At 48.7% G+C, this 27537-nt stretch overlaps 2 protein-coding genes and 1 pseudogene across 2 annotated transcripts; 1 reads left to right on the forward strand and 2 right to left on the reverse strand.

The window, feature by feature from the left end:
• Positions 1–563: 563 nt before the first annotated feature.
• LOC147958829 (small nucleolar RNA Z247) lies at positions 564–703 on the reverse strand (annotated as a pseudogene).
• A 19328-nt stretch (positions 704–20031) lies between these two features.
• PUB39 (PLANT U-BOX 39) lies at positions 20032–21945 on the forward strand. Its single transcript, XM_087533153.1, has one exon. The coding sequence runs from the start codon at positions 20144–20146 to the stop codon at positions 21692–21694; it is 1551 nt and encodes a 516-aa protein (XP_087389279.1). The 5' UTR covers positions 20032–20143; the 3' UTR covers positions 21695–21945.
• Positions 21946–22893: 948 nt separating this feature from the next.
• On the reverse strand, positions 22894–25865 carry LOC147958831 (Pyridoxamine 5'-phosphate oxidase family protein). Its single transcript, XM_087533154.1, has 6 exons — positions 25601–25865; positions 24665–24700; positions 24367–24568; positions 23609–23687; positions 23396–23513; positions 22894–23270 (listed from the first exon to the last, which is right to left on the reverse strand). The coding sequence occupies exons 1-6, from the start codon at positions 25768–25770 to the stop codon at positions 23243–23245; spliced, it is 633 nt and encodes a 210-aa protein (XP_087389280.1). The 5' UTR covers positions 25771–25865; the 3' UTR covers positions 22894–23242.
• Positions 25866–27537: the final 1672 nt, after the last annotated feature.

A 27537-nucleotide genomic window follows, 5' to 3' on the forward strand; every position in this document is an offset into this window, starting at 1 on the left:
AGATCACGTTTAAGAGTAGGGGAATTAATAGATGCTTGACCAATATGAAAAATATCCATACCTCCACCGCTTGTGGTGTGAATTTGATCGCTGTCATAGTACTTCTCCCTCATGGCAAGTTTCTCAAGCTCATTGGTGACGTGGTCAGTAGCCCCTGAATCGGCGTACCAGATAGTGCCATCGCCTCCTTGCTCCCTTATTGCAGCAGCGACATGGCGAGCATCAGGAACATAGTCTTCGTCGAAACGGTGCCAACAATACATTACCTCATGGCCTGGTTTCTTGCATAGCTGACACCGAACACGGCTGTTGGAAGAAGATGATCCAGAGGAGGCGTTATTGTTGTTGTAGCTGCCCCCTCCAGACCTTGCAAAAGGTGTTGTTGTTGTTGTAGCCACCACCGCTTGGCCGTCCGCCTTGGCTGCTGCCGCGGCCGCGCTCGTTGTTGCTGCTGCTCCGATTTCGCTGCTGCTGATCAAGCCCATGACCACCTCCGCGGCCACGTGACGCGGAATTTGCTAAAGATTGCCGGATGTTCATCCCCTGAAGAAGATTGAGACGAGAGTCGAAGCTCAACAGCTGTGTATACAACTCCTAGACGGTGACGGGCTCTACCCGTGCAGCAAGGGCGGACACCACTGGATTGTAGTCAAGATCGAGTCCGGCCAAAACTTGAGACACGATCTCACCCCTTGTCAGCGCAGCTCCAGTGCAGGCGATCTCATCAGAGAGGGTCTTGATCTTGGCTAGGTATTCAGTCATAGACATATTCCCCTTCTTCAGGTTTGTGAGCTCTATCCGGGTATTGATGGCTTGAGCTTCGGATTGGGCAGTGAACATGGCATGGATCGCCGCCCATACCTCCGCCGGTGTCTGAAGGGTAACAACCTGTGCAAGTATCTCACGAGACAGAGAACCCATCAGAAAACCCTGGACTTGTTGCTGCTGTGCATACCAGAGAACACGGGCGAAATTGGCGATCTACTCCTCTTTTCCATCCTTGGTGATGGTGAGAGTCTCCGGCGGCGCTTGGCTCTCCGGATCGAGGTGGTGGCCCATTTGTGCGCCCTTGATTTGGGGCAGCACGATGGCCTTCCACATGAGGTAGTTGTTCCTCGTAAGCTTCTCCTGAGGTGGTGGTCCAATGGACATGGCGAAGGATGAATTTGAGGAGGAGGAAGGTGCGAAGGTGGATGATGAAGACAGGGACGTGGAGAGGGCACTCATGGTGTTGTTTTGGGTGGAGGCAGTAGTCATGGCGAAAGGTTGTGGTAGGGCTAGTCTAGATGCGATCCTCTTTTGATCGATAGGAAGAAGATGCTCTGATTACCATGTAAGATTGTTGGGGAAGCGTAGAACCCTTTGCTCGGGCTGCACTTGTATTTATATCAACTAGACGATGCCCCGCACGTTGTTGCGGGAATGTTTGCAATATTTCAATGAGATTCTGATTATATGGAACATGAATTCTTGAAACAATAGTTTCTGAAAGTATATAAGAATTAAATGTAAATAGCATAATAAAATGGAATTTTACACGCATGCATGTTGTAGTGGATTTTTAATATGCATAGTTGCATGTTGAGGCGGGCCTTTTCTTATGCATTTTGAATGATGAGGTGGCATGCTTGCATATTGAGAAAAATATCTTAGTGGGGGCTAGCTATTTAGATATAGAAGATAATGCCGTGGCTTACAAGATGGTCGATCGAAGAGATCGTTTACAGAACGACGCTACAGAACGGGAAGAAGTTGGACAGAAGAAAGGATAGAAAAAGACTACAAGTTTAAACATAAGAAAGTAGAGTCCTTCCTCTATTCAACTATTCCAACATGCACTACTCTATAGGGAGAAAAATTTGTGGATGCAAATGTCTAGAATTGATTTGTTAAAGGATGGTGGCCTCAACACAAACTTTTTTCAATCCAAAGCAGTGTGAAGAGCTCGCAAAAATAAAATGAAATAACTAGTGGACCTCGATGGTAATTAGTACACTGATCCGATCGATATGAGTGTACCAGCCACTTCGTATTTTTCACTAATCTGCGACAAGATGTTCCAATCAGAAAAAAAAACAAGATGACGACCTTTCTCAGCACTGTAGTGAGCGATCGTCTGGTTTTTGTCTATTCTTCTCTTCTGTTTTATTAGTTTTCTATCAGTTGTTTTATTTTGTTATTTAAGAAACACGAAATTTTGTTTATTTTAAAATGGGACATTTCAAAAAACATGAACCTTTTTAAAAAAACATTTACAGCTTTTCAAAATTCGTATACATTTTTAAAAAATGTGAGCATTTATTTTAAAACATAAACATTTGTTAAATTCCTGGAACTTTTTTGAGTGAAAATAAAAACTATAAAAGGAAAGAAAGAGAAAAAAATGGTAGATAAAAAATAGGAAAGTGAAAAAAACAAAAAATAGACTGAAACCTTCTAGGAGCTTCCTAAAGCCAGACCATGGTTTTGAAAGGCAATGTGATGCTAATTTGGCCGGCGCAAGTCACCAGGTCCGTGCGAATGCCCGATATTTTGTCGCACTAAGTGACATGCAGATTGATGTGATTTTCCATTAAAAATCTGAACAATTTCATCAATATCATATCAACGGTTTTTCCAACGGATTGAAAGTGAGCCGATATCAAATGGCATGTTTCTTGTGGTGAAACTAGTCTGCCCAGGTTGAAGTCCTATACTTAAGGCATGAGCGCTCACATTTTCCAAAATTTATTTTGGCATTTTTCGACGATGGTACTTCAGCAGGAGAAGACGTTCATGTCGACTGCAAGACATTTATGACGACTTCGTCGGTATCAGTTGTAGTCATGAATGGAAAGTCACTAGACGTTGCTAGAAAACACCAACAACAACCTCAAGAAGACGGCAGAGGTTGAACCAGAAGATTCAATCCCACGTTGATGCAAAAAAGCGCCATCAAAGTTTCTTATTGGCAAGACCATCAACACCAGGACAAACCGAGATAGAAAGTATCGTGGTTGACGACTCCTCCCCACAATCCGACATATTAGATCTAGGAAAATCAACCCTCACGCGCCTCACAAGGACTCAACGGTAGGGACGAAGCCAGAGGTACTTATTTCACCGTGTTGTCACCTCCACCACCTGAACGAGCGATAGGAGGACATGAAAACCTAACAAACTCGATAAAGACTCACCGTGAGCACGAAGATCCATAGTCTTCCTCGTCTCTCGGCACCGAAACCAAACGCAAGAGGCGAGGGAGACTGACAATAATCAGTCGGCGAGGACGAGGCTTGTGCGGTGGCTACGTTTTTTTCACATGGATGCAGGAAGGCTTCTTCTACCCTCTTGGTTTGTAATTGATATATATGTAACCACCATCCATGTAAGATCTCCTATGCTTAAAAAGACTATTTTATTTCTCGAAAGAAGAGTATAAGAGATGGTAACTGTAGAATGCTATGGGGAGAGGAGATTGCACCTTGGGTGCTCTCCGATCTATATACTCGTATATATGGGTTAGGTTACAATAGAGGCGCAGAGCGCCAGGTCGTGGCTACGTGCATGGATCGTGGGCGATCGCATGCAGTACGTGCGCACGGTGGAGAGAGGTGAGAGGGAGAGACTAGCTAACTGTTAACACCCCACCGCAGTTTGAGGGTCGGGTGGCCTGATGCACAAACTGGACCGAAATTCCTCGAACGCCGGCGTGGGCAGCCCTTTGGTGAGAACATCAGCGAACCGTTGGCTCGTTGGCACATGAAGGACGCGCAGCTCGCCGAGGGCCACTTTCTCCCGGACGAAGTGGATGTCAAGCTCGATGTGCTTGGTCCGGCGATTATGCACAGGGTTGGCAACCATGTAGACGGAGGATATGTTGTCGCAGAAGACAATGCTGGCCTTGCGAAGAGGAGTCGCGAGCTCTGCGAGGAGTTGTCGTATCCAGCAGCTCTCGGCGACGGCGTTGGCGACGGCGCGATACTCGGCTTCCGCACTCGACCTGGACACGGTGGCCTGGCGTTTGGAGGACCAGGACACCAGAGCATCACCGAGGTAGACGGCGTAGCCGGAGGTGGAGCGTCGCGTGTCCGGACACCCGGCCCAGTCGGCGTCGGAGTAGGCAACAAGGTCGAGGGAAGCAGCTGGTTGTAGGTACAGTCCATGGCTTGTGGTGCCCCGAAGATAGCGCAGGATCCGCTTCGCCAGTGCCATGTGTGGGAGACACGGATCATGCATCACCAGGCAGCATTGCTGGACTGCATAGGCAATGTCGGGGCGCGTCATAGTCATGTACTGGAGAGCGCCAACGAGGCTGCGATACTCCGCGACGTCGGGCACCGGCGCGCCATCTATCGTAGAGAGCTTCGAGCGGGTGTCGACGGGAGTCAAGATCGGCTTGCAGGCTTGCATGTTGGCGCGCTGGAGTAGCTCGTCGGCGTACTTCCGTTGAGAGAGGAAGAACCCGTCGGCCATGCGTGTGACGGCGATGCCGAGGAAGTAGTGGAGTGGACCGAGATCTTTCATCGAGAACTCCGTCGAGAGCTGGTGCTGGAGTTGGTGAAGTAGCGCAGTCGATGGAGCAGCAAGAATTATGTCGTTGACGTAGAGGAGGAGGTAGGTCGCACCGTCGTTGTTGTGGAGCACGAACAGAGACGGGTCCGCCCGAGAGGTGACGAAGCCGATGCTGTGGGCGAACGCGGCGAAGCGCGCGAACCAGGCGCGTGGTGCTTGCTTCAGGCCGTAGAGGGAGCGATCGAGCAGACAGACGTGGTCGGGGTGACCTCGTCGACGAAGCCAGCCAGTTGCTGGCAGTACACCTGCTCCGTCAAGTGGTCGTGCAAGAAGGCATTGTTGACATCCATTTGATGCACTGGCCACCGATGAGATGCTGCCACGGTGAGGACGACACGGATCGTGGCCGCCTTGACGACCGGTGAGAAGGTCTCGTCAAAGTCGACGCCGGGGCGTTGGGAGAAGCCGCGAACCACCCATCTGGCCTTGTAGCGTTCGAGCGTGCTGTCGGCCTTGAGCTTGTGCCGGAACAGCCACTTGCCGGTGACGATATTGGCACCGCGCGGCCGCGGTACGAGCCTCCAGGTCTTGTTCTCCATGAGGGCCCCGTACTCCACCTGCATCGCAACCAACCAAGAAGGATCGCGCAAGGCGGCACGCACGGTTTTTGGGATCGGAGATATGTCAGGTGTAGTGGAGGTTGTGAGGTTCTGGTGATATTTAGGATTAGGGAGAAACTTGCCGGCTTGCGCGCGCGTCTGCATGGGGTGTGTTGGGAGTGGGAAGGCACGGCAGCGAGGCGGTGGTGAGGATGATGGTGAGGCAGTGGAGGGGTCGGCAACAGGAGTTGTGGTCGACTCCACGTGATTGGATGTGGTGTGAGTGGGGGGGGAGAGACACAGGTTTGGGTGTCATGGGCGCGGAAAGGGCTGACACAGGTTCGGGTGTGGGAGGGGTCGACGCGGGGACTGCCATGGCAGCGGGCGTCGGTGCTGGTGTGAGCGCGTCCACGGTGGTGGGAGTGGATGAGTGAGATGGACGAACGGTATGGGGTTGTTGGGGAACCATGTCGTCAAGGAGAGATGTATCTGGCCGGGTGTGGATGCTTGCGGTGATGCGAAAAGGGAACGTGCCCTCATCGAAGACGACATGCAGCGAGGTCACCACGCGCCCGGTGGCACGGTTGAGACACCGGTAGCCCTTGTGCTCGTGCGAGTACCCAAGGAAGACGCATGGCGCGGAGCGTGGGGCTAGTTTGTGCGGAGTTGTGGTTGTGAGATTTGGGTAGCACAAACAACCAAACACACGCAGCAAGGTGTACTCAAGGTGCGCTCCGTAGAGTAGGAAAAATGGCGAGTGATCGTGGCGAGGACGGCATGGCCGTCTGTTGAGGAGAAAAGTGGCAGTTTGAAGTGCTTCGGCCTAGTAGGAGTATGGCATGTGGGCGTGGACGAGGAGCGGTCGCGTGATGTCGTTGAGGGTGCGAAGAGCGCGCTCCGCCCGCCCATTCTGCGGTGAGGTGTAAGGGCATGACATGCGTAGCTGGGCGCCGAGCGAGGAGAAGAGAGCGCGTGAGGCTGCGTTCTCAAACTCCTTGCCATTGTCCGTTTGGACAGTGAGGATGGGAAGGTTGAATTGAGTGCGTGCGAAGGCGAAGAACGTGCGGATCGTGGGAAGAACATCGGACTTGTGTGCAACGGGAAAGTCCATGCAAAGTGACTATAGTCATCGAGAATAAGTAGATAGTAGTGGCAACCGGAGTTGCTCTGCACGGGAGAGGTCCATACATCACAGTGCACTAACTGAAACGGAAAGAAAGATACATGCCCAGATGAGCCGAACGGGAGCCTAGTGCTTTTCCCTAGTTGACACGCATGACAGACACCGGAGGCAGAGTGGTCGCAGTCGACGCCCGTGTGATGAAGAGTGCGGCCGAGGGCGTCTCCACCTAGATGGCCGAGGCGCTGGTGCCACAAATCGCGGCGGGTGGTGGTGAGCGTGTGGTGATCACGAGATGCGGGAGCAGACGACATGGGGTAGAGCTCGTCATCGTCCGAGTTACAGCGGAGGATCACCCTCTTCGTTCTTCGATCCTTGACAGAGAAACCGAGATCGTCAAATTCAACATTTAATGGGTTATCGCGAGCTAAAGCTTTAACAGAGATTAGGTTGCGAATTAGGTGTGGGGAGACAAGAACATTTTTGAGAGAGATAGGCGAGCCGGAGGTTGGAATGGTGGTGTGGCCGGTGTGCGTGGTCGCAAGCATGGTCCCGTCGCCGACAACAATGCGAGATGAAGTATGGGGAAAGGAGGAGGAGAGCATACCGGACGAGGAGTCCATGTGCGACGTCGCCCCCGTGTCGAGGTACCAGTCCGCGGTCGGCGGCGACTGCTGCTGCTGTTGCATCGTCATGGAGTTGAGGGCGTGGATGAGCGTGCCCTGGTCCCAAGTAGGAGCGGTCGGGTTGTAGAGACCGGTGTTGGGGGCACCGTAGAGCGGGTGTGCAGGCACAACACCGTGCTGCCAGACCATGGGAGGTGCCGTCGCAAGGATGCCCGGAGCACTCGGACCAGCAGCGTGGTGCGAGGCAGTGCCAGCGAACGACATGCTCGCGCCAGGACGAGGGCCGAGGATGCCCGCGCCCGGGGCGTGGGCGCGCCACGACATCGGCCAGGCGTGAACCATGCCGGTCCACGGTGCAGCTGCAGGAGCAGGAGGGCGTTGGGCATGCCCACCCCCGCCGGAGTGGGATGACTGGCCCCCGCCGGAGTTGTTGGCCTTTCCTTTGCCCTTGTAGCGGCCACCTCCACCGCGAGGAGGGCCGTTGCCCGGACCGCCGCCCCCGCCGCCGCCCGGGGTGTTGTTGTTGTTGTTGGCCGGGACCTGGGCGGCGTGCAGGGTAGTCTCAGTGGTGCCGTCGGCAGAGAGACGACTCCTCCAACAGCGGAAAAGCACGGCAGCGCAGCAGGGTCGGAAATGGGGTCTGCTTCGTCAGGATGGGCGCGACATAGCGAAAACGTGGGTGAAGCCCACGGAACATGTTGAGCACCTGATCGCGGTCGGTGACGGGCGTGCCGAGCTCGGCGAGGCGGTCGGCGCAGTCCTTGAGCTGTGCAAAGAAGGAGAGGATGGACGAGGAAACCTACTCGATGCGGCGAAATTCGGTGGAGAGAAACACCACCTGATGTTCCGCGTTCTCGAGGAAGAGAGTATAGATGGACTCCCAGACGGCGGCGGCAGTAGCGCCGCGCTGGTGAATGAGACCGAAGACCTCCGCGCTGACACGGTTGTACGGTCAGGAAAGGACATGGGCGTCGTCCTGTGCCTAGGCCGGATGACGGGGGCGCGCCGGGCCGGCGATGTGGTCGGTGACGGCATGCTTGGCGAAAGTGACCTCGAAGAGAGTGCGCCAGTGGGAGAAGTTGGGGGGTTGAGCGTGAGCACGATGGGAACATGCTGGTTGATGAAGACGCCGGCGAGAGGAGAGACGAGCGGGTTGTGCGCGGAGGAGGAGGCCGTCGGGTCCGGCGCGAAGAGCGCCCCGCGCACAAAGGCAGAGTGGGTGAGAATGGTCTGGTGGTAGCTCTGGGTGGAGGGCGGTGTGGCGGGTGAGCCGCCGTCGGCGACAAAGTTGGGCCGCGGTGGTGGAGGGGGAGGGGGAGGTGGAGGAGCATCCGTGATCGCGAGGTGCAGAGGGGAGCGGAAGCGGTTTCAGGGACGAGGAACGAGCCCTGCGCCTGATACCATGTAGAATGCTATGAGGAGAGGAGATTGCACCTTGGGTGCTCTCCGATCTATACACTCGTATATATGGGTTAGGTTACAATAGAGGCGCAGAGCGCCAGGTCGTGGCTACGTGCATGGATCGTGGGCGATCGCATGCAGTACGTGCACACGGTGGAGAGAGGTGAGAGGGAGAGACTAGCTAACTGTTAACAGTAACAATTCGTGGGTGCCCAGTGCCCACATGGTTTATGTTGGAAATATGAGCAATTTACCGAATGATTTTATTAATAGAAATACTAGATAAAGCATGACTAATATAGTAGAGATAAAACAAGTCATGCGTTCGGACAGAGAGAAGGTAAAGAGCATCTGCATATATGAACTTGAAATAAACACATGTAGAACAGACACTATTAAGTTGCATATATGAAGTAGAACCTAACACATGTAGGACGAAAAGTAGAGCAAAGAACTGTGTCATGACATCTAACAGAAAGAGCGAGAACATGTACGGGACAGCAGCAGTGGAAGTTTTGGACTTGGGGTCGGTGTCCTCGCCTGCCATGTCGTCGAGGAGATCGTGGACGTCGGGGAAGAAGTCGTCGTCGGGGAAGTAGTCGTCGGCGACCTGATCGTCCATGATGAAGCAGCCAGTAGTCGCGCTGAGCGCTCCCCAAAAACCTTATCGCCCTTCTCCCGTACAGGACTCAAAAGGTGCGGTTTCGGAGGCCTACTGTCCCAACCTGCAGTGCACGCCGCAAGCCGGGATGGGGAAGATCGTAGCAGCAGCGCAGTGCTCAGGAACTTGTGGCGAGAGGAGGAAGAGGTTCTGGTGCGTCTCTCTGGGAGGAGCGACCTCCCTTTTGTAGGCGCAAGAGAAGGAGGCGAGAGGGCAACGACGGGAGGCGAAACGAAGAGACAGAGATGAAGCGAACAGCCAGCAGCCGAAGGGCTGCACCGTTCGCATTCGAACTCCACTTTCGCAAAAATCTTTTCAGCTTCCGTGTGACCTTTCGTATACCCGTAGTGCGTGGCAAAAATTTAGATATCGGCTCAGCTCATTCCTGTAACCCGTGGCGCTGCGCGTCGTGACGAGGCGAGGCGTGGCGAGGCGGGCGGCGGAGGAGGAGCGCGCGTGGATATCCCTCTTGTTCTCATGCTCGTACAAGTGGGGAAAGAACCTCCGTTATAAGGAGGTCCAACTCCCACTAAACTAGCAATGTGGGACTAAACTTTAGTAGTATCCCTTGCCTTGCACAAATGGGCTAAGTGGGCCTCTAGGATTTATTAGGAATTTCTGAAACTGCTATTGGGCTAGGCCCAAAATAGACAAAATTCCAGCAATCTCCCACCAGATCCCAGAGGCACACAGAAATTGCCTTTGGTTCCCAAACACTGTTTTATATACCGGTACTGCAGTGGAGACTCTTAAGTTGAACTTTCACCTAGAACTCTATGTTACACTAGTAAGCAACTTGAACAGTGGACTGGGCCTTGAACTGCAAGTTTTCTGCGAATCTAACTTCACATAAAGCCTTGATCGATATGTGGCTACCGTGGGTCTTCCCCGCGGGTGGAGCTTATACGTCATACTCCGTGACCTTCATAAGTTTACTAAAGAGAACCCTACTCTCATAGATTGCGACGTTTGACAATCAGACTCATATAGGTGTGTTCTTTAAAAGATGTTCTGCAGGATCACATCTCTGCTTTAATGAGCCACTTAGAACACATTAAGATATATATTAACCTGCCATGCAGATTAGGAGAGTATTGCATCTTCATGGAGTGGTATTGTGAATAGTAAGGATACTCTCCTCTCAGTTGACCAACAACTTGTCTTCCACATCTAATTCACGGGATCTCCAATCACAAAGAATAGGTTACCACTGTGAACAACTCATATTGTGGGTCTCATACCCATCTCCCTCGATGCATTATTTATCACATTATGTGATAGACCCTTAGTAAAAGGATCGGCCAGATTTTGAGATGTTTGGATATAATCCAATGCAATAGCTCCGGAGTTTTTCATTTTCCTGACAGACTTTAACCTTCTCTGAACGTGTCTTGATGACTTTATGTTATCCTTTGAGCTGCTCACTTTCGTGATCACAGTTTGATTGTCGCAGTTCATAAGGACACCCGGTACAGGTTTCTCAACAACCGGCAAGTCATTCAAGAGCCGGCGAAGCCAATCTGCTTCAACTGTAGCTATATCTAGTGCTGTGAGTTCTGGTTCCATTGTTGACCTCATTAAGATGGTCTGCTTGCAAGACTTCCAAGAAACAGCACCACCTCCATGAGTGAATACATAACCGCTTGTGGCCTTTATCTCATCAGCATCTGAGATCCAGTTTGAGTCACTATATCCTTCAAGCACCTTTGGATGCCCGGTGTAGTGAATTCCATAATTTGCAGTGCCTTTCAAATAATGCAAAACTCTCTCTAGAGCTTTCCAATGCACATCTCTTGGTTTTGAGACAAACCGACTCAGTTTGCTAATAGCAAAAAAGATGTCAGGTCTTGTAGCACTTGCTAAGTACATAAGTGAGCCAATAATCTGAGAATATTTCAATTGATCTGTAGCAATTCTTCGATTCTTTCGAAGTAACACACTCGCATCATATGGTGTTGGAGAGGACTTGCAGTCACTATAGCCAAAGCGACTCAAGATCTTTTCCACATAGTGAGATTGAAGCAATGTAATCCCACCATCATCGTCTCTCAACAACTTGATGTTTAGAATGACATCAGCCACTCCTAAATCCTTCATCTCAAAACAACGAGATAGGAAATCCTTGACCTCCTTAATAACATTCAGATTTGTTTCGAAAATCAGTATGTCATCAACATACAAGCACGGGATAACTCCCTCGCCCCCACCATGGTGATAGTACACACATTTGTCAGCTTTGTTCACAACAAAGCCTGCAGCTGTTAAAGTTCTTTCAAACTTCTCATGCCACGGTTTGGGTGCTTGTTTAAGTCCGTACAAAGACTTCAGCAACTTGCACACTTTCCCTTCCTGACCATCTAGTACAAACCTATCTGGTTGTTCCATATAAATTTCCTCGTCCAACTCTCCATTTAGGAAAGCAGTATTAACATCCATTTGATGAACGAGAAGACCATGCGAGGCAGCTAGTGAAAGTAGAACTCGAATAGTGGTCAGTCGAGCCACAGGTGAGTAAGTATCAAAGAAGTCTTCACCTTCCTTTTGGGTATAACCCTTAGCCACGAGCCGAGCCTTATACTTTTCAATAGTACCATCAGGCCTAAGCTTCTTATTGAACACCCATTTGCATCCTATAGGTTTGCACCCATAAGGACGATCAGTTATCTCCCAGGTTTCATTCACCAAGATGGAATCCATCTCGCTACGAACCGCTTCCTTCCAGTAGTCAGCATCTTCAGATGCATAGACCTCTGAAATAGAACTAGAAGTGTCATCTATGAGATACATAAGAAAATCATCACCAAAAGACTTTGCAGTCCTCTGTCTCTTGCTCCTAGTAGGAACTTCATTATTCTCATCCACAGGACTTTCAAAGTGTTCTATCGAAATGGCAGGTTTGGTAATTGTAACTGGTTCCTGATTCGATGAACTAGGCATCTCCTGATTAGATGAGGTAGCCATATCCTTCATGGGAAAGATATCTTCAAAGAAAGTCGCATCATTCGACTCCATGATCGTACCGACATGCATGTCAGGTACCTTAGATTTTACAACCAAGAATCTATAGCCAATGCTATGAAAAGCATATCCCAGGAAAACACAATCCACAGTCTTTGGTCCAAACTTCCACTTCTTTGGAATTGGAGCATTGACTTTCGCCAAACAACCCCATGTTCGTAGATAAGAGAGTTTTAACCATTTCTTCTCCCATTCCTCGAATGGAGTTATCTCTTTGTTCTTTGTGGGGACTCGGTTCAGGACATGACATGCTGTCAATATCGCCTCCCCCACCATGCCTTGGAGAGACCCGATGTGTCTAACATGGCGTTAACCAAATCAGTTAGAGTATGGTTTTTTCTTTCGGCCACCCCATTTGACTGAGGTGAGTAGGGAGGCGTCCTCTCATGGATTATATCATGTTCCGCACAAAAAGCATCAAATTCATTGGAAAAATACTTTCCACCACGGTCGGACCTAAGCCTCTTGATTTTTCGATCAAGTTGGTTTTCCACTTCAACTTTATAGATCTTGAAAAAGTTCAAAGCCTCATCCTTAGATTTCAGAAGATACACATGGCAGTATCTAGTGGAGTCATCAATTAACGTCATGAAATATTTCTTCCATCTTTTGTCAACACACCATTCATTTCACATAGATCTGAATGTATGAGCTCTAGTGGTGCAAGATTTCTTATTTCCGCAGTCGTGTGAGACTTACGAGGTTGCTTAGCTTGCACACACACTTGACACTTAGATCCCTTGACGGTGGTGAAACTAGGGATTAAGTTCAACTTTGCTAGTCGCGACATGCAACCAAAATTAACATGACAAAGACGTGAATGCCACACATTGGATTCACTATTGTTGCAAATATGATTAACAACTTTATTGCAAACGTCTGATAAGGATAAACGAAACAAGCCTCTTGACTCATAGCCTTTACCAACAAAGGTTCCATACTTGGATATTACAAATTTATTCGACTCAAAGACAAGCTTGTAGCCATCTCTACACAGAAGAGATCTACTAACAAGATTTTTATTGACGGAGGGGACATAATGCACGTTCTTCAGCCGCACGATCTTCCCCGAAGTAAACTTCAGATCGATCGTGCCAACACCACGAACAGAAGCACTTGAACCGTTGTCCATCAGCACGGTTGAAGTCCCCGCGGTCTGATAAGATGAAAACATGGAAATATCACCGCATACATGCACATTAGCACCCGTGTCAATCAACCAGTCAGGAGAATGACATACTAAAAGAATAGTGGGAAATATACCATACCCAGCATCCTTCATGTCAGTGTCTCCAATGACAACATTAGCGGTCTTGCCGCCTTTCCCAGGATGACGCTTGTCATAGCGATTAGGGCAACTAGGAGCCCAACGATCAGGATCCCCACACACATGACAAGCACCTTTCTTCTTGCCATTCTTCTTCTTGAAGTTCGTGTGTTGCACAGCCTTGTTCTTCTCATCAAACTTTGCTTTTCCATCAAACTTGCCCTTGTTCTTGAACTTGTGGGGCTGGAAGTTCTGCTTCTGTACCACATTGGCACTAGATCCTCCCTCAATACCTCGAGCACGTGTGTTCTTTGCTCTCGCCTTTTCTTCCACATCAAGAGTGCCAATGAGATCCGGGACGGAAAACTCCTGCCTCTTATGCTTCAGCAAGGTAGCAAAGTTCCTCCATGAAGGAGGAAGCTTAGTGATGATACCTCCGGCAACAAACTTGTCGGGTAGCATACAACTGAAGTGCTCAAGTTCTCTAGCAAATGACTGTATCTCATGAGCTTGCTCAACCACGGAGCGCTCTTCAGTCATCCTGTAATCATAGAATTGCTTCATGATGTATAGCTCAGTGTCAGCATCCGAGACCCCAAACTTGGCCTCGAGTGCATCCCACATATCTTTTTCATTATCAATTGACGCATAAGCATCAACTATGTTCTCACCAAGAACACTCAAGAGAGCAGCCTTAAACAGAGTATCCATTTTCTAAAAAGCTTGTGCCTGTTGAGCATCAAGCTCTCCTTCAGGTTTGCCGAGAGTGGCATCATAGCAACTCATGGTTTGAAACCATAAGACTGCTCTCACGCGTCACCTCTTATAGTGGATACCCTCAAACATAGGAGGTCTCATGGAAGCAACAAAACCACTCGGGGTAAATTGCCTATAATAAGGTTTTTGGATTGTTGGAAATATGAGCAATTTACCGAATGATTTTATTAACAGAAATACTAGATAAAGCATGACTAATATAGTAGAGATAAAACAAGTCATGCGTTCGGACAGAGAGAAGGTAAAGAGCATCTGCATATATGAACTTGAACTAAACACATGTAGAATAGACACTAGATGAAGTTGCATATATGAAGTAGAACCTAACACATGTAGGACGGAAAGTAGAGCAAAGAACTGTGTCATGACATCTAACAGAAAGAGCAAGAACACGTACGGGACAGCAGCAGTGGAAGTGCTGGACTTGGGGTCGGTGTCCTTGCCTGCCATGTCGTCGAGGAGATCATGGACGTCAGGGAAGAAGTCGTCGTCGGGGAAGTAGTCGTCGACGACCGGATCGTCCGTGATGAAACAACCAGTAGTCGCGCTGAGCGCTCCCCAAAAACCTTATCACCCTTCTCCCGTACAGGACTCAAAAGGTGCGGTTTCGGAGGCCTACTGTCCCGACCCGTAGTGCACGCCGCAAGCCGGGATGGGGAAGATCGTAGCAGCAGCGCAGTGCTCAGGAACTTGTGGCGAGAGGAGGAAGAGGTTCTGGTGCGTCTCTCTGGGAGGAGCGACCTCCCTTTTGTAGGCGCAAAAGAAGGAGGCGAGAGGGCAACGACGGGCGCGGCAAAAATTTAGATATCGGCTCGGCTCATTCCCGCGTCGTGGCGAGGCGGGCGGTGGAGGAGGAGCGCGCGTGGATATCCCTATTGTTCTCATACTCATACAAGTGGGGAAAGAACCTTCCTTATAAGAAGGTCCAACTCCCACTAAACTAGCAATGTGGGACTAAACTTTAGTAGTATCCCTTGCCTTGCACAAATGGGCTAAGTGAGTCTCTAGGATTTATTAGGAATTTCTGAAATTGCTATTGGACTAGGCCTAAAATAGACAAAATTCCAGCAATTTATGGAAGATTGACAAAAAGAGAGATAGGATCATTGCAGCTAGCCCACAATGCGCTTGAGAACTTTAAGCACGGAGCCAGCCAGCGGCCCAGCACGCAGCTAGAGCGTAACTACGCAGGCCGAGCCATTTCTCCTTTCCCATCTTGACAGCCAAAGAGACTCTGGCGCAGCAGAAAAGGGATCCATCTGCAAATTGAACTTTTCCACACTTTTGGTCTTTTTGATTGGCAAAGTTGCAAATATTCCTACTTTTTCCCTCAACAAATATTATATATTCCTAGTTTCACTGTCGATGAGCTATAGGAAATGCTGGATGATCATTCAGCCAGACAGAGGCGGACGAGGGATCTTGATCCGTGTCTACTGTTCCGTACCAGCTGGATTCGTGACCTTTTCCACAACAGATGCATACTGTATGCAGCTCAATTCATGCCCATTGTACATGTACTACTATAGAATCCAATAATTGATTACAACCGACAAGTTCTTTATTCCAAGTTGTGTATGCGAAGAACTCCTCTCCGATTAAGATAGAGTAAACCAGAACGAAGTGATCAGTTGCACCACACGTCGGACTCGGACACCTTCTGGAACATGACTCCATGCATCCAAGTTAATTAACCGAATCACACCTGACAGAACCAATCAAGGTGCTTAATCAATATAGCATTTGCTTCTGCTTCGGTTGCAACGACGTGCCTAGTGTTCGTGGTATAATATACTACCTCCTAGACCTAGACGAGAAACGGAAAACCAACGTGTTGACCCAAGCAACCATGACGACCGCAAAGAGCTGCCAATCCAAACCTGGCCGTGCTGCTGCAGATTTTTCAAGAGCGTCTCAGGCTAGACCAACTGGTACATCCCTAGTCTTGAAAATGTACATAAGTTTAAACACAAACCTTGCATTTTTTTTATTTCTGAAAATAAGGTTAAAGCCCCCGGCTTCTGCATCACTGTAGTGCACACAACCAACACAAACCTTGCATGGTATCCCTGCAAAAAGAGCTTATCACGGTGGCTCAAAAGATCACAGTAGCTTGAAAGGATGCTGGAGATGTGTACTGCTGGCCAGGAGAGCATCAGAAAGCAGTTCAAAAAAAAGAAAAGACAGCATCAGAAAGCGATCACACATAGATCTCGCCACGATGAGATGCTGGATCCGATGAAGGGGGCATAGTTTTTCCTCGCAAAGGCAGGAGGAGCACATATTTTACTACATGATCCAGCCAGCCAGCACGGGACAGAAGGAACAGAATATGTGCTTTCGGTTAAGAGAATGGGATGACAGAGAGAAGACAAAGCACCAATAATCCTATGCCGTTTCAATAGTACCTTTGTCTTTCCATTTAGAAAATAGCACGGCAGTATCTTTGTCAATTAGGGTTTCATTTCAAAATAGTCTAGTACATGATGGATGCCATTAGAAATTCAGTTTGAATTATCTAGCAAAGTGATGCCCCTGCAAACAAAGTCAACTGATTTTCTTCTTCAGTGACGCCCCCTCGATTGATCAATGGTGTGTCTGTGACTCTGTGTGGTGGTATATATGATCCCTCCAGCATGTGGCCGGATCCGCGCTGACAGAAGCAGCCGGTCGCCGGTGAGTTCACTGCTGATCGAACAGATCATGGATGCAAATTATTGTTCTAACTTCTAGAACAGCTGCTTCTCAGAGCTCCGGATCTTCAGATAACTCCAGCTACGTGCAGCACAAATTACGCCACTCACCCTGCTGCAGCTGGCGAGTCGCTGGCTATCATGCCTCCATTACAAGGGAAGTTACTAACAAGATAAGTGGTGGACCTTGACACTTGACAACCTGAGCATTTTGATGCCCACATTTTGGGTACTCATAAATTATGCGCTAGCTCAATGAGGCCCACTGATTGCATGCGCTAGGCTTGTCTGAAATCCTTGCCTTGCTTTGCTCTCTCATTGCGTTGCCTTGCAACGGGCCATCTGATTATATATGGCCTGTCCCGGAAAATGCCTGTCACTTTTCAACCGTCATCTTGCATTGGGAAAAGAAAGAGAGTTTGAGAGATTTTTATCCGTTTCCAGTGAGATGCGCACACCACACACCGTGGCCAAAAAGAGATGGACAAAGTGATGAGAAAAGTTGGTATAAAATCGAAGAGAATGATTTAACCAGCTTGGATGGATGGATGCCCTTTGTCTCTGGACCTGCTTCACAATTATTCTTGAGCAATCAACGGCTGGAAGGAACCAGCTGGTGCCGATTTGGGCCAGTGGTATATGGAATAACGGCGCTTTCCAGACATTAAAAGCACAAAGTGCTTGTGACTGGGAAAAAATGGGAGCCGGATCACGTAAACTTTCCATCTTGGTCGACTATGTTTGTCTAGCTACCAAGCTGCTGCATTCTGTATTTCAGCTGATGGAAGTAGGCGGGTAGGGGGGTTAGGGCTGTTGAAGTGTATATGTGAATTGCCTAGCCTTTTTCATTAGTTCGAATTTTTGGTTGCGTTGGCCAGGGCATGAAACTTAACTTGGTATCAAGGCCTAAGGTCTTGGATTCAAATCCTGGCTTTTGCAGGTTATCCACTCCGCCAAAATCAACTTCATTCCATCAAATTCATTTTGAAAGCAGTTTCACCACGGAGTTGCAACTTCATCGAACAACAATTTATCATGTTTGGCTTTCAGCTAGCTCTAGCTTCAAGAATGAAAATTTTGGTGGGGAATTTTTGGTTGGTTGCGTGAGGTAGGAAATAAAACGAATAAGTATCCACTTACTGGTGAAAGTTATGGTAATCTCACCGCAACTCCACAAGGACCCATTGAAATCAGAGTTTTCAAGCAACCCCCCCCCCCCCGGGCGCGTGCACGCGAAGAGCTTCACCGAAAACAGGAAGTTGTACCTCAAATTCTCTTTTTTTGGAGAGAAACGTCGTGGAGCTATCCCGTTTAGCTTGCATTTTTTTTCATAGCAAAGCTGAATTTTGGTGAGTGGGGCAGTCCCAAACAGGCCCTAAACATGCAGATCGTGTGGTCTGGACACTACCCACCAACACCGTGCATCAAAAGTTCATGGGTCAGTCTAAACATCTGAATTCCCATGAGCCCGCATTGCAGTTATTGGAATAAAGAAATGTGATTCTTCAAAATGGACACACAAAATGTTCGCGGACATGTCCGGTTGTGTGCGTGGACAACGTTTAGGGGGCGGCCATCCAACCCTATGCACCAAATGGCCACACCTTTTTTTTCTTCTATATCCGAAGTACTCAAAGTAATTAAAAATAATTAGCATCCTTCATCCATAATCATGTTGCACAAATATTTCAATGCAACAATAATTCAAATATAAATATTACAATTCAAACAAGAAGTTTTGCAATAAATAATTCAAATTTGAATTCAACTTATTTTGACACATTTTTTAGTTCTCCTCTTGGAATGCCCACAGATTTCAACTAGATTATCTCCTCGATGGTGAATCTTTTGATGCCATTTGGATAAAATCCTCAAATTTCATCAGATTCTGCTTTGGAAGTTAGATAGGATCACTCGTGTGCTCAAATTTCAGACTATGGCAAACTCTCTCACCCCCATCCTTCACAATCATGTTGTGTAAGACCACACAAGCTGTCATCACCTCCCACAATGTCTATGCATCTTATAGTTTTGCAGGTCCTCGAATAGCCACAGTACAGGCTTGGAACTCTTCAAATGCCCTCTCGACATTCTTTCTAGATCCTTCTTGTCATTGGGAAAAGTGAGATCTTTTCTCACCCATTTGTTTAGAGATGGTCTTGATGAAGATTGCGGTGCAATTCTGGTAACTAGAGAATCCAATGATTCCAACAACACACTTCTTCCACATGAAATAGTCATTAAGGCCCGAACAACATTGTAGAGCCGATCAAACATAGTTTTGCACATCCGGAATCGAAGGTGGAAATATGGTTGAATACTGCATTGGGAACAAAGTAGTCTTCCATCAGCATCATATGCCCTCATGTCTTATTCAGATTCAACACTTGATGTCCCTTGATTGATCTCTTGGAATTGAGAACATGCTCCTCTGCATGTTTCGCATCTTTAATAAACGATTGCATCATCATTATTTCATCCTCATAATCATCCTCATCTGTTGAGGACAAATCCATAAACTCGGTGTAGAAGAAATTTGTGTTCGAATCCATCATGTTTGCTCCAGACTAAGAAAAAAGTAAAAAGAAATTGTCTATGACATTTGTCCGAGCACTTGTTGGGCATGGTGTCCGCCATGAAAGGCATCTGCAGGGGCAGGCGGTACTTGCGGCGGCTAGACCAAGGAAGAAGGGAGGCGTGAACAAGCTGGGGGTGTGCATCTGTGTGGAGCGGTGGCGGTCCGGCAAGGCTTGGGCGGCGACCTGGGTTGGACGCCATCAGCCTGTCTGGGAGGATGAAGACGGTCGACCCTAGGAGGCAGGCACTTGGATGTCACATTTTTATAGTTTCCAAGGAATTTGGTTAAATATATCTTAATATTTTTCCAAAGATTTTTTTCATGAATGTAATAGTGAATGTTTTGGGTTTCTGTTTTTTTAACACAGTACAGACGCAAGCGCTCATACATACGCACATACACTCATACATATGAACGCACACACGCACATCCTACCCCTATCAGCACATTTTGAGAGACTGAGCCGACATATCATCTTGAGATTTACGAAGTCACTGTAGCCGCATCGTCGTCGACGGAAACGTCTCCTCCCACTGAAAGCGCATCACCAGGAATCCTGAAATAAACCCAGGAATAATGCGAGCACCAAGACTTAAGCCTGATGGGCTGCGATACCACTGTCCCTCTAACCAACCAATCACAGTTGGTTCGCATTTTGGATTTCTGTTGGAAGGTAAAAAGAATTAGTCTAGGGTATTTTTTGGTGGGTTGAATGTTTTAGGCCTTGCTTGGAAAACCTCATATGAGATGTAAATAAAATTTCCGGCTTAAGAATCACCGGTCACCACCAATAGCGCCTCTCCGGTAGAAAGGACGGCGGGCGACAACTCCAGTGGTCGCTATAGCCATCGCAAAAAGCCAACGTATCGTCTGGTCGTCACAAGGAAAAACACCAACACGGCCGAGTCCATGGGCACCGCCCGGCTGCGGTGGAGGCCATTCGCGGCCTCCTCACCGGCGTCCTCCGCGTCCTCGTCGCCGTCCTCATCGTTCACGACCACGGTGGACCCGCCGGCGGAGTTCCTCTGCCCCATCTCCGGCACGCTCATGGCGGACCCCGTCATCGTGCCGCCGGGCCAGACCATCGAGCGCGCCTGCATCCAGGCCTGCGCCGCGCTGGCCTTCTACCCGCCCGCCGTCGCCGGCCTCCCGTCGTCTCCCCTCGTGCTCATCCCCAACGTCGCGCTCCGCTCCGCCATCCTCAACTGGTGCGAGCGCCTCGGCCTGCCCCACCCTTCCCCTCTCTCCCTCGACACCGCCGGCGACATCGTCCGCCGCCTCATGCCGCCGCGCCAGGAGCAGAGGTCGCAGGTGAACTACGAGCCGGCCCCGCAGCCACAGCCCTCCTCCGTCCGGACAAGAAACCGCTACAGCGTCGACTACAGCGCCCGCGACGACTTCGTACAGGAGCCGAAGCCGCTGGAGGAGGAGATCATGGCCGTGCTCGGCGCGGACGGCGCCAGCCCCGCGGAGCAGAAGGCGACGATGGCCTCTCTGCGGCAGGCGACGCGGGAGAGCAAAGAGATGCGGACGCAGCTCTGCACGCCGCGGCTGCTCGCCGCGCTCCGGCCGATGCTGCTGTCCGCTGACGCCGGCATCCAGGTCAACGCGGCCGCGGCCATGGTGAACCTGTCGCTCGAGGCGGAGAACAAGGTACGGATCGTGCGGTCCGGAGCGGTGTCGCCGCTCGTCGACGTGCTCCGGGTCGGCCACCCGGAGGCGCGCGACCACGCCGCCGGCGCGATCTACAGCCTCGCGGTGGAGGACGAGAACCGCGCGGCCATCGGCGTGCTGGGCGCGATCCCGCCACTGCTGGAGCTGTTCTCGAGCGGCGGGGCCGGCCACCGCGCGCGCCGCGAGGCCGGCATGGCGCTGTACCACGTCTCGCTCGCCGGGATGAACCGGTCCAAGATCGCGCGCACGCCGGGGGTGGTGCGGACGCTGCTGGCCACGGCGGAGGCGCGGGACCGCGGGAACGAAGCCGACGCCGACGCCGCGGCGCTGCGGAAGCTCGCTGTGATGATCCTGGCGAACCTCGCCGGGTGCCCGGAAGGGAGGGCCGCCCTGATGGACGGCGGCGCGGTGGCGGCCATCGTGGGGATCATGCGCAGCGGCTCGGCCGCGCCGGGCAGCGCGGAGGAGGAGTACTGCATATCGGCATTGTACGGGATGAGCCGGGGCAGCCTGAGGTTCCGCGGGCTCGCGCGCGCGGCGGGCGTCGAGGCGGCGCTGATGCCGGTGGCCGAGAGCGACGGCGGGGTCGGGCGGGACATGGCGCGGCGCACGCTCCGGGCGATGCGCGGGGAGGACGACGAGGTGGCGCTGACGGCCTCCGGGATACTCGGGAGGGAGTGGGACGACGCGAGCGTGGTGTCGGAGGGGATGGTGTCGCTCCGGCGGCCGCCGCACCACCGGAGCAACTACGCCGGGCCGTCCGGGTCGAACACGACCCAGTTCTGACAAAGTCAAAAGTCTCCGCTCTACCCACGCTTCTCTCCTCTCTCTCATTTTTTTTACAGTATACTTCTCTGCTCTTGTTTATTCAAGTGTTTGGAACAAACTGCATTCGCCATTCGTGTATCTACCTGCTCCGGTGAATTCTTTGGTGGAATTGAAGTGTAATTTGATTGGATCTACGCAGGCGTTGATGATCCCATCTGTGATTGTAATTGTGATTAAAGAAGAAACTAGTATGCAAACAATTTGTCAAACTGTCGTGTGGGTTCGTGACACAAATGTCACATTGGCATTTTTTTCCCGTCAGCCTCCGACGTTCTTTACGGTTGTGTTTCTCTGTCATTGGTGCCTATCTTAGCTTCTGTATTAGTACTTACTACTCCCTCCGTTCGAAATTATTTATCTTGAATATGGATATATCTAGAACTAAAATACATCTAGATACATCCATTTTTACGACAAGTAATTCCGAACAGAGGAAGTACATTTAATCACTCCCTAATTCACTCTCCATGAGCTGATTTCGGCTGCTTTTCCTGGGACAAAGATTGGTTGAGCGTTTGGCTCATGTTACCGCCTGATGCTTTGCTGACCAAACACACTTGTGTTATAAGATCCAGAACACCATCACTTTACTTTCAAACTGTGTAACGAAATTCGCATTTGCTGCTCAGCGATCAAGCTGCGTTCAAGTCGGACTCGCAACCGTTTTTTCTCGCAAACAAAAAATCCTTTTGAATTGAGAAAAGCATTTTTTGAACACAAGTTGCAGGTCGTACAGCAGAGAAAAATCTGGTTTAGTTCTGGCAATAAACAGCGCCTAGTTGCAAGAAAGAACAACAGAAACCGGTCCAAGGTCAACTAAAGGTATTCTATTTCAGTAGTACTCCCTCCGTCCGAAAATACTTGTCATCAAAATGAACAAAAAGTCCTTTTGTTCATTTTGATGACAAGTATTTTCGGACGGAGGGAGTACAACTCAGCTCGAACAATTCAACACGTTGGCGCGTGCCAGAAGGATCGGAACGAAGACTTTGTGTAAATTACCTCTTCCATAGAACGATGCGCTATTATTCTAGTAAAAGAATCTAATAGAGTACGAACTAACGTCGCAATACATGCTTCCATCAGCAAGAATGGGACTTGATTACCTCATCAAAACTCCATTTCATACACCATCTCTTGGTGGTTGGTGCAACATGTGACAATACTATTTACTATATTGCGGAATAAATGTTGCTTTGCAGTGCCACAACAAAATACCACCAGTGCACCGTAACCCTGTCCCATTTGGTACCCTTGAGAATACCTACTACAACGACGCTTTCAAACGGTCACGGTACGGCATCCTGTGCCACTATGCCCAAACCATAAGCCGGCTGTGGCAAGAACAGCGGTTCTTGGGCTCCGCGGTGAGGACATAAATGTCAACAAAGGCGATATTATGTGTTTATTTAATCCCGTATGTCATTACAGTATGTACAGTTTTGACGTCTTTCAGAAAGCATACCCAAACATGCTAAGGATATGGATTTCAGCAGCATTCCGCACTCACAAGAACATCACAGAGCCCTGGTCCCTGCATAAATCAAATGTATGTTAAGGAACTGTTCAAAATGGGGATCTACATATAGATTGGCACTACAACATACTATGTGTATATATGTCGTGAAACTCAGATTTGAAAGGTTTCGTGTAACTCACCTTCCATAATCAAGATACTGTGAAGGAGATATAGGTTTAGGACCCCCAAACCAGTCGATCAAGAATATGTTTTCGATTTCCAGTTTAAAGATCTCGAAGTGGTGGTTCTTTGGCCAACCTGCCAAACAACAATACATGTATGTTTAGATAGTAAAAACACCTTACTAACTTATATTGGCCATATATACAAGGAAACGGTAAATATATCTTTACCCTCCATTTCAGGGTGTTTGCTGAAAAGCGCAGCTTTGGCCAAATCCGCTTCAGGTGACTTATGGTCAACCACCTTCAACTGCAAGAACAGTAAATGTTACTTCAGGTTGCAATTACAATTATTTTTAAGAATTGCACATCATAGTGGTATCTGGTCTCCCAAACATACAGTCACATTCTATAGATGTGCATTTTAGGAGGGATTACAGAAAGCTGTACATCTCTTGTGCTTCAGTGCTTGATCTCACATCATGATGAACTTGTCTTTTTTTTTCTCATCATGACAGATATTTTAAGAGGCATAGCTTGCCAGGCTCAAGAAAAAATGTTTAGGCATTAGAACAGATAGACCCAATACAATTTTTTGTTTGTCACAACTATGGAGGCTAACAGCACCAAGTTGTCACTACGATGCTTTGAGGTTGCTACTTCCAAATATGGTCAAGTTCCCCACTATACCCCTTCTTTCTACCAAACCATGAGAAAAATACAAAAGCATTAGAATCACTAACTGGCAGTGGCAACAAAGAAGTGTCTATGGATATACTTATGAGGAGTAAAATTAGGACCCGGGACTGTAAACGTGAGAAAGCACAAGGATAATGATGATTCCATAGTTACAACAAGCCTAGTACTAGATTTGAAGATAGAAACCAGAAATAGAGCATTGAAATTCATGCCAAAGTTAAGCAAATATATGCAGCAGGGAAATAAAGAAAGTGAACAATCATCTTATGATGGATGTATGTTGTTATTACCTTTCCAGTAAGAGTAAGTTTTGCACATGTTGGGTTTTCAGGATCAACCTTCCCACAAGTGCCAAGAGGGAACTCACTAAGGGTAAAGGACGTCCTTTCATCCTCCAATGCATCTCTTGCAGTGGGATCCAGAGTAGTCAGATAAAAGTAGGGAATTCCATGGCTCTCACCTGGTACCCCATCACTATATGAAACTACATTGCTGTGTGCAGAATAAGCATGGAACTGAATCAGCAATCAGTAAAGACTCTAAGACAAAGCATTGGTGATTAGCCAAAGTGCAAGAATTAGGAATTACCCAAATGGAGCGCCACTTAGATCACTTGATATTGTGCTGAAAAGAAAACGACAAAGCATTAGTGAGTGCCCCAGTCAAATAGACACTAATAATGCGAGATTGAAGTATCATAATCATAGCAAGAACCAAACAAGTCTGCTAAATTCCAGTTCTAAGATCTCTTTCCCTCTACACATACTGGAGATGGCGGTGATGTTCCGGTTGCAATCCGCCTTCCCCTCCACCGAAAATAACCTATGAGCAAGTGGAATTATCTTGCCATGATCTCCAGCTTTGGGTTGTTCTAAACATGTAATGTGATTCTACACTTACAGTTGCACTGTTTGTTAGCTACTTATTTGTCCGTGGTTTTCTTATTTCAGAGTCGATTCACTGTGAGTTATGACCATCAGTTTATAGTATGGACTATGGAGATTGAGTTCTCACATGATTGGAGCTATTTTCATTACTTCCCAGCAGAGCATGTGGTTCAAGCTAGTTGTTTGTAAAAACTAAAAACCAAGAGATGGACAGTTATATATACTGAACTCAGCATAACAAACATCGAAACCTAGCTGGTATGTTGCAACTTAGCATAGTCTCGGTGAACTCCGAGTCATTATTTTATATAGCCAAATTCTACTCTGAAGTAATTGAGTTAGTTGGGCACTCGGGTGTGTGATACCTGACTGCTAAATCATTATCGCAGACGTGTACAAAGGACTCGCAGAAAAACAAAGGACTCCAATTCTCCAAAGTACCGCAACAATTTCGCAAACTAGTCTTCGAGCAAATTACTAACTAATACTCGTACTTCAATTGCGGTTCAGTGGATATGCTACCCAAGAACAATTCTGAACTAGCGATAACCAATTCGATTAAACCGCGTGCTGCTAAAGAACCCGGTTACCAAACAGGGATCAGAGAGAGAAGGGGGGTGGTATTTGGCGGGGAAACCTGAGGACGCCCCAGGTGTTCTGCGCGGCGAGCCACCTGGCGGTGGCCGCGGCCTCGGACGGGGCGGGCTTGCGGTCGCGGGCGACGAGGGGGCGGCCGGCGACGGCGGGGGCCGGCAGCCGGAGCGCGAGCAGGAGGAGGGCGGCGGCGAGGCAGGCAGGGGAACGCATGATTCGCTCCTGGTGGCTCCTTGCTTTTGCGGTTGTCCTGTCGTGCGGGAGTGGGACTCGCTGCCCTGCCCGACGGCGACGTTTTGTAGGCCCTTTTCCCGTTGCAGATAGGGAGGACGAACAGAATGCAGGATGGGGATGGATGGGCCGCATTTACTCATGCGTACGAGTGTGGAACTTCTTGTTTGTCTGTTTTTTATGCAGCATGGGAGCCTGGAAAAGGGATTGAGATAGCGAATATTCATTTCCGAGCCCGACCTCATCTACACCCTATGAATAGTAAAAAAAAAACTAGAAAGTTTCTTTTTTGAATTTTATTGGTGTGGAAGATGTTTCAGTGCGAAATTTCACTTCGTTTGAACATCCGAATAGCTCTCACCAAAAAAAAACTAAATCGATCCGAACAGTCTTTTCTGCATAGAGCTACATAGATATCCAAATGAGCTGAAATTTTCCTCAAACTTTACACACCGAATCATCTTCCAAGCAAAAAAAATCAGAATGTTTCGAAATTTTCTAGTATCTTTTTCATTTTACTGTTCATGGCGAGTGTAGATGAGCTCAGGAGCAAAGTTGCCCCTCCCTTGAGATAGTGTCTATCTTGTCCAGATTTTGACTTGAAAACTACGAGAAAATGAATTGAGAATTTGTCTTTAATTTTGGAGGGATTTTGCATAAATAGTTCAACACAATTGATTTGCTATATTCCTAGCAGAAGTTGAAGAAAAAGACTAAAATAGATATGCTTCCTACCCTCGCGAGACAACCCACAATCCTACTCGTCTGTCCTCATTGTTTGTCTCCAATTTGGTTTCTCTGCCTCTCGCTGGGCCGCCAGCGGTCCGCCTCGTCTCCTATGGTCCTTGGACCACGGAGGCGCAGTGGATCCCGGCCCTTGCCGGCAGAAGGGCTCCGTTTTTAGGTGTTTTTCTGAGTTTTGTTAGGGTTTGTGCCATGATCAATAAGATGAGGCACCGGCGGCTTCTTGAAGATGAAATATGGTTCTCCCGCCTAGCCCTCGTCCTGGTGATGCTTCAAGCATCGTCGGAGGGCGTGTGGAGATGTGTCTCTGGCGGATCTCGTAGGATCCTGTCGGAGTTTGCCTTCGCTGGATCCTTCTGGATCCGGTCTTCATTCATCTACGTCTATGTGTCTGCAGATTGAATCCTTTCGATCTATGCCTCTCTTCATCGGCGGCGGTTGCTATTCTGGTGTGCTGGTCCTATGGGGCCTTAGCACGACGACTTCCCGACTGTCTACTACAACAATGTTTGCCCGACTCCGACGAGGGAGGGGCGATGATGGCGGCGCGCCTTCGGCTCGCTCCAGTTCTTGTAGTCGTCGATAGGTGATTTACGGACCTAGATGTAAATTTTACTTCTAGTGTTTTTGTACTACCTTGACAGTTGATGAATAGGTCAGAAGTTTTCTTGCCAAAAAAAAGAAGTTGAAGAAAAAGACTAGAGAAGGCAAGAGCGAAGGTATGTGTCGTTGGGCCGTTTTGCGTGTGTTAAATTACAGTGGGCCTTTGGCCAGTGTGGGCTGAGCCTAGCTTAGCTAGGTCATGAAGGAAATATGCCCTAGAGGCAATAACAAAGTTGTTATTTATATTTCCTTATATCATGATAAATGTTTATTATTCATGCTAGAATTGTATTAATCGGAAACATAGTACATGTGTGAATACATAGACAAAACAGAGTGTCCCTAGTATGCCTCTACTTGACTATCTCGTTAATCAAAGATGGTTAAGTTTCCTAACCATAT

Source organism: Triticum urartu, chromosome 7A, assembly GCF_056163025.1.
Source record: "Triticum urartu cultivar PI428250 chromosome 7A, HENAU_Tu73, whole genome shotgun sequence".
Lineage (NCBI taxonomy): Eukaryota > Viridiplantae > Streptophyta > Magnoliopsida > Poales > Poaceae > Triticum > Triticum urartu.

Bases quoted from the DNA above. Each gene is read 5' to 3' on its own strand.
- PUB39 (XM_087533153.1), top strand. From the start codon at position 20,144: ATGGGCACCGCCCGGCTGCGGTGGAGGCCATTCGCGGCCTCCTCACCG.
- LOC147958831 (XM_087533154.1), bottom strand. From the start codon at position 25,770: ATGCGTTCCCCTGCCTGCCTCGCCGCCGCCCTCCTCCTGCTCGCGCTC. The intron at 24,701-25,600 runs GTTTCCCCGCCA...TTTTCTTTTCAG, and splicing joins AACACCTGGGGCGTCCTCAG to CACAATATCAAGTGATCTAA. The intron at 23,688-24,366 runs GTAATAACAACA...CTGTTCTTGCAG, and splicing joins AACTTACTCTTACTGGAAAG to TTGAAGGTGGTTGACCATAA.